This window comes from Typopeltis vanoorti, chromosome 15, assembly GCF_054136105.1.
Source record: "Typopeltis vanoorti isolate ZY-2024b chromosome 15, IOZ_Tvanoo_1.0, whole genome shotgun sequence".
NCBI classification, from domain to species: domain Eukaryota; kingdom Metazoa; phylum Arthropoda; class Arachnida; order Uropygi; family Thelyphonidae; genus Typopeltis; species Typopeltis vanoorti.
Genome location: NC_143563.1, coordinates 55,290,001 through 55,302,007, shown reverse-complemented (window position 1 = coordinate 55,302,007; position 12,007 = coordinate 55,290,001). Strand labels below are relative to the sequence as shown.

Sequence of the window (12,007 nt, the reverse complement as noted above, 5' to 3'; positions counted from 1 at the left end):
TGCCTTTATCATTCTTTGATTCCTTTTGCAGTATTCTTTCCTTCATTTCTAGTCTTTTCAATAGCCTCCAGAACATTTTGCCACCTACTGGGTAATTATCTTCTATATTCTTGAGAAGTTACAAAGAAAGAATATCAGTAGAGCATGGCAAGTAGTCAGAGATTGCTTGAGAGCAGGTATCAGACTGCATACCCAAGATCAGGAGGATAAACCAATGGGAATTAATCGGATGAGTAGAAATATAAAGCAAGAGTTGCAGAAAAATAAAACTTTGTGGAGGAAATATAAAGAAAAAAAGTGATCAGCAAATTCATGAGCAGTACAAAGTTCATGCAAGAAGGGTGACTAATATGGTAAGAAAGGCCAAATCAAATTATGAGAGAGAATTAGCAAAAGAGGCCAAAGCTAACTTTGGTAGGATGACTTTAAACAATGCCACATTGCATAAATGTGCCTCCATGATAGGAAGGTGACCGAACCAAAAGAAATAGTCGAGTTGCTGAGTGATCATTTTGCAAAGGTGAATCGGGGAGATCTTACAGAGACACATCAACATTAAGGTAGATGAACAGGAGGTGTCCAGCATATTACAAAATATGAATGTGAACACAGCAGTGGGTCTGGATGATTATATGGCATACCAGCCCATGTACTATGGAATGTGCAAGAGAATTGGCATTGCCTCTGATGAAGTTGTTCGATTTAAGTCTCAGCTCTGACAAGGTTCCAGGAGAGTGGAAAGAGGATAAGATAGTTCCATATTGCATAAATGTGCCTCCAAGATAGAAGTAGCAAACTGCAGACCAATTAATATATCAAGAGTGGTGGTTAAAGTATTGGAAAAGTTGTTGAAAGGTAAAATATAACAGTGTGTGGATTAGGGATGTAATACTCTATAGTGGGCAGCATGGCTTTGTAAAGGATAGGTCCCTTTGTAAACTTATTCACATTGTATAATAAAGTCACAACAGAATTGGATAAAGGTCTTTTTCCTAGGATTGGGCCTCCCACGATGAGTCTCTGGACTCCGTGGAGATGCTGTAAAATAATAATCTTACCGAAGTGCCCCCCCCCCCTGTGACTTTTGTTTAGCTATTTCTACACATATCTTATCTCACATTTTTCTCTGTGTTATCAGCCAATTTATTTGCCAAGAATTTCTGGTATGCTTTCTTCCTTTTCATGGCTGTTTAACTTTTTCTTAAATAATGTCTGTATAGTTCAGTCTACACTTAACCTGTAGAAACTGCTTAACTTTAATTTTTTTTAAAACATATTGTTCTTTTCAATGTAATATTCATTTTTATCCTGTTCAAAACTAAGTGATGACCACTTCCAATTTCAAGTTTTCTATATACACTTGTATCCTGAGCCAGCATAAAACTATCACTATCAAATGAAGCTTTTCTAATTTCTTGTGTTCTCTCCATGTGAAATTATGCATATCTTTATTATTATTATTATTATTGTTCCGGGAAACTCCAAGGAGTCGACAGAATCATCGAGGGAGGCCCTAACATCATGTCTGGAACAACTATTCAATATTCACACAGTATCTATCATATCTTGCCTTGAACTCATTCACGGTCGTAGCACCCACAACAGACTCTGGAAGCTTATTCCACTCATTCACCACTCTCCAAGTAAAAAACCTAGCTCTAACACCCTTGTCAACCACGCTCTTGCCCAGCTTCCATGCATGGCCCCTAGTCCTCCCACCACCAGTCATATTTTCAAAAATATCTTCTGGATCAATCTTATAAAAACCCTTCAGTAATTTGAATGTCTCAATCATATCACCCCTCCTTCGCCTATCGTCCAATTTCTGCAACCCACAAATCTTCAACCTATTCTCATAAGGTTCATTCCACAGACCTGCTATCATCTTGGTCACTCGTCTCTGGACCCTCTCCACTTCCTCCCCATCACGAAGAAACCCTGGTGCCCATAACTGGGCACAGAAGTCCAGATAGGGTCTTAGCAAGACTCGATACAGAGGAACAACAACTTGTTTGTCTCTGCATGTTAAAGTATTTTTCATAAGCCAAGTGATTTGGTGAGCTGTTTTAGTCACTTTTGCAATGTGCCCCCTAAACTTCAACTCCCTATCCACCAACACTCCCAAATCCCTGGCCTCATCAATCTCCTGGAGTACGGTTCCACCAATGCGATATACTGCTGCTATTCTTTTCACTCCAAAGTGCATAACCTTACACTTTGCCACATTAAACTGACATCCATTTTTCCTAGCCCAGTTCTCCAAACTATCCAAATCATCCTGTAAAATTTTGACATCCTGTGCACTCACAATTGCTCTACCCAACTTTGCATCATCAGCAAACAAGTGAACACTTCCTCTCAAATCCTTTCCAATATCATTGATGAACAAATTGAAAAGCAGTGGTCCAAGAACAGAGCCCTGCGGCACTCCACTGGTCACAAGACGTCTTTTTGACTCCACTCCTGAATAAACCACTCTCTGGTATCTCTCCTTCAACCACCCTCCTATCCATCTTACCAACCCTATATCTATCCCCATCTGCTCCAGTTTACTGATTAGGGTTCCATGTGGTATCCTGTCAAAGGCCTTGGCAAGGTCCAGTAGTATCACTGTAAACCCATTACCCCTATCCAGTTCAGCCGTCACTGTGTTATAAAACGTGAGCAAGTTACTGAGGCATGATCTACCCTTCACAAAACCATGTTGTCCCCCATACAATATCCCATTTTCATCTATCCAATCCTGTATTCTTTTCTTGACTAATTTCTCTAAGACCTTGACAATGATTCCTGATATGCTAATCGGTCGGTAATTTACAACAGCAGTCTTGGAACCACCTTTATGCAGTGGAACTATTTTCCCCTCCTTCCACCCGCTCGGGACTAACCCAGACCCGAGACTCAAATTAAACAAAATGGTCAAGGGTACTGACAATTCTTTGGCTGCTTCTCGTACTACACGAGCTGGTATACCATCCAATCCCACAGATGTACTGACATTGAGGTTATGCAATAGACTACTCACCTCCACTTCATTCACCACAATTCCCGTATAATCTACTGGTTTATTAGTTTCTGCAATGTCACCACCTGGATGATATATTCTTGCAAAGTGCTCACTCAGTAACTCAGCTATCTCAACTGATTCAGTTACCTCCCTACCATCGGCATTCTTTAAAATCATTCTGCCATGTACATTTTTCCTTTTACTTGCTACATATCTAAAAAACTGTTTAGGATTCTCTTTAGCCTGCATGGCCAATGTTCTTTCGTAATCCTTTTTTGCTTTTCTTACCACGCTCGTCACCCTTCTGGCCTGCGCTTTATACCGTTCATGTGCATGCCGGTCACCTTTCTCCTTAAATTCCCTCCATAGTTGTTTCTTTTTTTGCAGCTCAAGCTTAATGGTGTTGTTCATCCATTTAACCCCTACTTGATTTATTATTCGGACTCTAGGTATACAGTCAGCCATTGCTTCATGCAAGCACTTCTTAACTACCTCCCATGCACTTCTAGTCCTTGCAGTTGTACATGCCATGGCACTGAGCCAATCAAACTCCTAAGCTTGTCATACTTTCCAGCCCGATAATTCCACATGTACCCTGTCTTAATTGAAAATTCTACACCTTTAGCCACCTCCCAAGTCAAGACCCTATGATCACTCTCACCGATTGGTGGCAATGTGGTCATATTCGTTACAGCCAAATCCTCAGATGTAATTACTAGGTCAAGTACTCTCTGACCCCTAGTATTTTCCATTACATGCTGTCGCAGATAGTTATCCCTTAATAACCGCATAAAATCCAATTCCTTCCTCCCGTGTGTCCTCTCCTCACTACAATCAATGCGACCGTAGTTGAAATCTCCCATAATAATCACCCTCCTTCCACTCATTTCTTCTAGTTGCTTGTGCATACTGTCACCACCATCTTTTCCATCACCTGGTCTATAGCAGCACCCAATTGTATATTTAGTTCTGCTAGCCACAATCTTACACCAAATGGCCTCAAATGTGCTCTTTTCTCTATCCTGCAATTCAACTTCTATTCTCCTTGGCTGTAGCTCATCAGCTATCATCAACAATACTCCCCCCCCCCCCATTTTATTCTCTCTGTCATTCCTGAACACACTATACCCATCACATTCAATCCCACTAGCTATATCATCTACAGTCAGCCATGTTTCACTAATACCAATAACCTGTGGTCTGGAAGTGCCAACCATGGCCAAAATCTCTTCCTTCTTGTTCCTAATACTCCTAGCATTAGTGTACATGAATTTAAGACCTCCATTAGCCCCAACCCTACCTTGATGCCTTATATTAACTATCCCACTCTGGTTTGTTGTCCTTATTTGCTCTAGCATATTATATTCATTCTTACATTCAACTGCCTCCCTAAGGACTGTATATCTACACCCCCCCCCCCTTAACAAATCTAGTTTCCTTGAATTTGCACATCCACTACATTCAGCAACACTTTCTCAAGTCTTCTTACACTGTAACCATTCAAATGCAAACCATCTATCTTATATAGATCCTTTCGCCCATCAAACTCGCTCCACACGTCCACAAATTCCACACCACTCGTCATACATAACCCACGCATAAAGTCATTTGCAATTATGGCCCTCCTTTTAAACATTTCACTGTCATACCGTGGCAAAAGACTAATCATTCTAACTCTCTCACTCTTTTCTTTTGCTACCTCAAACAATTCATTCAGGTCTTCTATCATTTCCATTTTATCTCCTTTCAAATCGTTCGTACCTGCCACAACAATCATTTCTTTCACCCTTTCCTTTTGCTCTCTAATAGACTCAGTTACATCCTTTATGGTCGCACCAGATTGGTACGATTTTGTCAAATCCTCTACTAACACACCTCGTACTAACGAGTCTCCATACAGCACTCTATCCTTCATTTTGTTCATGTTCACATTCATACGCCTATTTTTCCTGTCATACCTTTTATTATTGGTTGGTTCATTCAGTCGACTTTTGTTCATGCACTCTAGCTGCTGTTTTGCCCTTTCTATCGCGCCATTCAACAACGCGATCTCACTCAATGCATCTATCTCATCTTTTTTATTCTCTGAGAAACCATTAATACTATCATTCACACTTTCTACATTCACACTCTCATAATTCTCATGTACAACCTTGCCGTTTCTTGTCATATCGCTATTTTCTTCATTGTGAAGTTTGACAAAAATATCACACTCACGATCCGAAATACACTTCAATTCCTCATTCTCCCTACATTTTCTACACACATTCAATCCTTTATTATCATCTATCCACACTCCGACCGCACTCCGCAAAGCGTACATTTCACAGCTAGTACACTGACTCATTTCTTTTATACTACCGTTCTTTGATAAAGATGGCGAACCATCATTACTGGCCGCCATTTTCCTTCGTACAGGTGCCATAATTATTGCAACGTGTTTTATAAAATAATAAGTTATAACACACCAAAAACACACAAACAGACGCACTAAAATACGCAAGGCAAACAAAACTATGCAATATTAAGTAATTTTATCAACGATAACTGAAAATAATACTTATTTATGATTTATGTTGGATTTATGTTTTATGTTGGATTTATATTGGAACATAATGTTAGTAGCCTAGCCCTTTTCTCCAAATATTCTCAAAACTTTTCTGTATGCCTGGTGGGACTTTAATAGTCATTATTTACCAAAAATAGGATAATCAACATCTAAGTATTACTCTGTAGGATCCTGTATAAAAGGGAGATGTTTTCCCCATTGGATCCAGTGATTCATATCCATGGCATGAATGCACCTGGTTTGTGTTCAATGACTGTAATGAATGCTCTTAAACACAAACCAGGACTGGCAACACATACGACTGGAACAAAACATCAAGTATTATGGCAGCAAACAAAAACGCTCCACAGTTGTTGTATTTTTCCCCCTCCCAAAAAATATTCAAAGAATCAGCTGAAATGCATTTTTGGAAATTATGGAGACAACTACCGTGTTTGAATAAAAACTTTAGTTTAATATTACTAAAATTTTTTTTAGTAAAAAAAAAAAAAAAAAAAAAAATTTTCATCATCATTATCATCATCAGCAAATTCCTTCCATGTACCCTCAAGGGGTGTACAGGATATGACAGTACTACATGAAAAAATTACATCATTACTAACTTCCTATCTACAATTTTCCTCCAAATCAGTCTGTTACTTGTCAAGACTCCAACATTATCAGATCTTATATTTCTATCGTCTAAGGCACTTTGTACTGCATCAATCCACCTATATCTTGGTCTTCCTCTGGGTCGTTTTCCTGCCAACCTGGCAGAGAACACTTGCTTTGCTAATCTTTCCTCTCCCATTCTATTTAAGTGACCATACCATCTGAGATTAGCTCTGCTAAGGCATTCCTGGATGCTGACAATGTCAAGTTCTTTCCTAATATCCTCATTTTTAATATGATATTGCCATTGATGCCATCTGTTCACGCCTCTAATCTTTCTCAGGACTCTCATATCTGCGATCTCTAGTCTTTGGTCAAGTGTTTTACTTCTGACCCAGCTCTCAGATCCATAAGTTAAAATTGGTTTGAACACAGTCTTGTATACAGCTAATTTAGTGTTCCGACTAATTTCTTTCTTATTCCATATGAATTTATTCAATTGACTTCCCACGATACCAGCTTTGCTGATTCTGTTGTCTATTTCTATATTTAGTTTACCATCTTCAGTAAAAATTGTGCCTAAGTAGCTGAAATGTTTTACTTGTTCCACAGGTTCTCCATTCACAACACAGTTGACATTTTCAATGATTCTGCCTATTTTCATTGTCTTTGTCTTTTTATTGCTGACCTTCATACTGGTACAACATGACAAAAAAAAATTTTAGTAATATTAAACTAAAGTTTTTATTCAAACACGGTAGTTGTCTCCATAATTTCCAAAAATGCATTCGGATCACCGTGCAAGCCTAAAAGAAAGGAATCAGCTGAAATGAAAGAAATATCCTTTACAGTGCAAGTGGAACAATTGGTGATTTTACATCAGGTATGGTTACCAGTAGTATACAGCAGTCTATAAACTAGCGAACAACAGCACAACAAATGCACGCTTTCCACCATTATTTGTGTTCAAATATTTTCATTATGTATGCTAACTGTTATTACTTTTTTTTTTTTTATAGTTTACTTGCAGAATTCTCCTGATAATGTGAAACAAAGGATTTTTATGAAACTATTCAAGTAATCAATAAATTTCATTTACTATCCCATTTGATTCTTTAGTTGTGGAGTAATACTGGGAAAAAACATTCCTAGCAAATTTAGTTGCTAATTCTAATGTTTAAAGGTACCTGTGGCATAACTATAAATAACAAATTACATGATAACCACAGTAATCAACTTTGATGAAATAAAGGTACAAATATTTCATACTGAAATTAACAGTACATCATCAGTGTAGACAAGAAGCAGTTCAAAGGAATGGAATACAAAGTACATAACAGTCAGTGGATTACCAATTAAAAACTGTTTCCACGTGCTAGAAATTAATATTAATAAAATATTATTAAATAATTCTTAAAAACTATTTCTTTGATGGTTACATAAGATAAGAATCTCCCAAACTTTTGGAAGAGAGAGAGAGAGACAATCATTTTGATTCAGATTTGGGCAATGTAGAAGGGCTTCGCAACTTTCTTTGAAAAGGAGTTCGTATTTAAACTTGCATCTATGGAGAAGACAAACCTTACCCCACTGGATATTGTGTTTAGTGTCAATACTATGTTGTGCCAGACCAGACTTTTGACGTTTCATGTATTCAATATAATATTGATGTTCATTCATTGTTTTTTCAACAGAACGGCCTGTTTGTCCAAAGTATGTTAAATTACATTCACACGAAATCTGGTAAACACCAGCTAATGATAGAGGTGCCAGTTTGTTTTTTGTAGATGGTAAGAAATTTTGTTGATAGGAAAATGTGTGGGAATGAGATGATACGTCTTCAAAATTCGGCCAATTGGTTCTGAGATGCAAGAAATAAGGTCTGTTGAAGAATCCTGAGGTGTTGCAACATGGGAGTCAATTATCTGCTGCATTTGATTAGGGTTGTAACCATTAAATTCCATTAACATTTTGATAGTGAAAAGGTTCTTGTTAAGCTTGAGGGAGAGGAGCACACTTTATGTGCTCTATTAATTAAAGACTTGATAACACCCATTTTTTGATTGGTACAAATTTAATCAACCAATGAGCAGACTTTTGATGAATGTATCTGCCAGTAAAGGTAGGTTTTCGATAAACACTGGTTGATAAATTACCAGAATTGCAAAATACCTCCACCTATCAAGAAATCAAACATAACTCTACAAGATGCCAAATTAAACAATTAAATAAGCTGCTTGATAAAGTTGTCGGTTGGGACCAAAATACTGTGGACAAGTTGCGCACTCATTTTGGAAGAACTCCTCGTTTATATGGCCTCCCAAAAATTCATAAAGGTTATCCAGTAAGACCCATCGTGAATTGTATCGACTTTCCCACTTATAGAACTGCTAAATTTCTGTCACTTTTATTAACTGCCCATACTCGACAATCCAAGTCTTTCATCAAAAATTCCACAGATTTTCTTTAACAAATCAAGGATGTTCAACTACAAGAGTCGGACTTTTTAGTGAGCTTTGATATTGTTTCTCTCTTTACCAATATTCCATTATCTGACACCGTTAATTTACTATATGATGATTACACTCCCGATATAACAAAGACTTTTGAATTTCTTATACATTCAGGATATTTCAGCTGGAAAAACAAGATCTATAAAAAAGTTGAAGGTACTGCCATGGGTAGCCCTCTGTATCCACCTTGGCAAACTATTTTTTGAACTATCTGGAAGACACCTCGTTCTCATCCATTCATCCCCAATCCTCTCTTTGGTTTCGTTATGTTGATATGTCTATGCTATTTGGCCACATTCTGAAGAGGAACTTACTACCTTCCTACTACAGATCAATAGCCGTCACCCATGCATTCAGTTCACCGTGGAAAAAGAAAAGGCTGGTAGTTTACCATTCTTGGACATCCTTCTTACATGCACAGCCTCTGGTAATTTATCAACCAGTGTTTATCAAAAACCTACCTTTACTGGCAGATACATTCTTCAAAGTCTGCTCATCACACCTCTCAAAAAATTGGTGTGTTTCAAGTCTTTAATTATCTTTTACATTGGCCAAATCTGAATTGAAATGATTCTCTCTCTCTCTCCCACAAAAGTTTGGGAGATTCTTATCTTATGTAATCATCAAAGAAATAGTTTTTAAGAATTATTTAATAATATTTTATTAATTTCTAGCATGTGGCAACAGTTTTTAATTAGTAATCCACCGACTGTTATGTACTTTGTTCTTGAAATGCTTGTCATCTACACTGATGATGTACAATTAACTTCAGTACGAAATATTTGTACCTTTATTTCATTAAAGTTAATTACTGTGGTTTATCGTGTAATTTATTATTTTTAGTTGGTAATTATTATCTCTATGCTTTCATTAAACTTTGACATGACTTATCACCAAAAATGTTTATATCCATATTTCTATATATCTTATTCATACCTATAACTTATAAATAAACTATGATGACAAGCATTTGTATCTTTTTAAGTGCTGATATGCCAATATCAGGGAGATGAAATGACAGAAAAAAAAACACTAAGTCATTAAATGAATAGTTTAACACATCTGTTTTTATCTCTAATTTTACATACAAGCTGCTAAACTACTTATGTTTAAAGCTTCAAATTTTAAGTCTTTTCAACATGTTATGTCATGCTCAGGAGCATCATAATTCAGATGGAATTCCATTCAAAGCTGCCCCAGCTCTGCCTCAATTTCAAATATTTTGTTGTAAGAATCTCATGTGCAGACAATATTTTTATCATGTTCTATAAGAAAAACTTCCAAGGATTCAAAATTGGGTGAATCTGAGTAGAAGTCACTCAATTGCAGCTATGATAAAAGTTTCATTCCAGAACTCAATGAAATAACATTACTTCTCATTTTGTTTTGATAGCTTCACCTACATTTTGAGAAGTTTGAGATAACACTGTGCAGTGAAACTTTTTTCTGGTATAGTCTCTTCTCTTACAACACATGTTTGTAACATGCATATTTGTTCATATGTGGTAGATGAGTAGAGAAATAAAATAATCAAAACCAAACTGTGCTATTTCTTTTGTAACTTTTGTGCGAGGTGACTATGCTTTGTGTCACTGAGTAACACAAACAAAAAAAATCCACCCAGCTGAAAGTAGTCACCCACAAAGAAATACACAAAACACATAGCCACACCTCTTCTACCTCACCTCAATATATCCATGCATCTCCTCTTGATAAGAGTATTTAGTACAGCATCCCAAACATAAGCGTCCTAGTCATAAAAATCCCAATAGTAAACAAAAAAGCCAAGTCTTAGTATTAGCCAAACTACTCATGTTTAAAGCTTCAAATTTTTTTTTAAAATATTTTTTTTTGCAATATTGATGTATTTTATGATGTTTAAAACTGTGGTGTGGTAGCATTTTTATTGATTAATTCACCCAACCATCCCAGGTTACAAGATTGTACAGGTTCTGAGTGCTTTACACTTTCCTATTTTTCCTATAAATCCTGTTACTTTTATTCTGCAAAATTCCATAACGCAGTGATTTTTAGGAACATATACAACATTATAGAAGAAATGACTGTACTTGCATGCAACCTGTGCTATCTTTAAAAATACTGCATACACATTTAACAGTCTTTACTCTTGTATCCAATTCGGTATAGTAATTGAAGCATGGTGAATTCAGATACTTCCCTGTCCAACATAAACAGAGAACTACAGTTAAGTCAAGCAAAAAACACTCGGGTATTTTTTGGTTGACTTAGCGGTCATGAGAAATTCCATTGAAATCAGTGATACAACATCAAATTCCCGAGATCAATGCTGACAGAAGGACCTCCACTACGATAGCAAGACTACGAACAGGACATTATAGAGGAATGAAGATCAATACAGATGATACGAGAACATATAGAAACTGCAACAACTGCCCCAATACGGAACTGACACCCACTCACATCTTTACCTGTCCAGCAATTACAGCAGCCTTGCAAGAAATAGATCCTAATCCTGAACAACAGCTCTATACAAACAAAATCACAGACATAGCCAAAGCAGTACAAAGAGCGCACGGAAACATCTAAGACTCTTCAAAGGACAAGACAACAACAACAACAACAACATTTAACAGTCTGAATTCTTTCTTTAGTCGCTACTCAAAGCACAGCTACCAGCAATTAAGCACAGTGACATATTTAACCTTAGGGAAGAATCTTGTAAAATCCATTTAGATGGGTTTCTTATAAATTTAGTTTGTGAGATATTCACATTTAAATGCAATCACTCAGAAAGTAGCTTTATACAGATAACAAATTATGCTAAATTATTTATTGTTTTTGTTAAAATAAATTTCCTTAAACTCTTACCTGAGAGCATCTTCTCGGCATGTTCGTTGGGGGGCAAAACATGCAATAGCCCACACACGAATTTCGACACCTGTATGGAACTGTTTGCCCCTCATATCCCATACTCCCTGATTTGGGATAGCCTGCTGTTTTGTCTAGCGAGAAACATTTTCATATATGTATTTACTGTTAGGTATGTTTTTTTTTAATTATTCAATATGCTAACATAATTGGAATAGCATGTACTTTTTTTTTCATAGTGATTAAGAATGAACTACAAGTATATATAGATTCAGGTTTAAAGTTGGGGAAAGAGGATAAGGAGAAACAATTATCAGAATGCTATAAAACAAATACTATAAAATCAAGGAATCAGTGAAGCTGTTAGTATGCAAAGAGGGGATGCACGAGCCGATTGTTTTGGCAAGCACAATTAAGCTGAAAGGTGAGAAATATGCAATGAGAGAAGATATGAAAGATTTACTAGAAGAAAGAGGT

The 12,007-nt window shown here is 36.7% G+C and overlaps 1 protein-coding gene across 1 annotated transcript in view; it reads right to left on the bottom strand.

Annotated features, from left to right (window-relative positions):
- Nucleotides 1-12,007, bottom strand: part of AGO1 (protein argonaute-1) — a 322,424-nt gene that overhangs the window by 81,994 nt on the left and 228,423 nt on the right. The window contains exon 11 of the mRNA XM_090405013.1: nt 11,531-11,664. Within this exon, the coding sequence (XP_090261139.1) occupies nt 11,531-11,664 (134 nt within the window). The remainder of the gene's footprint in view (nt 1-11,530; nt 11,665-12,007) is intronic.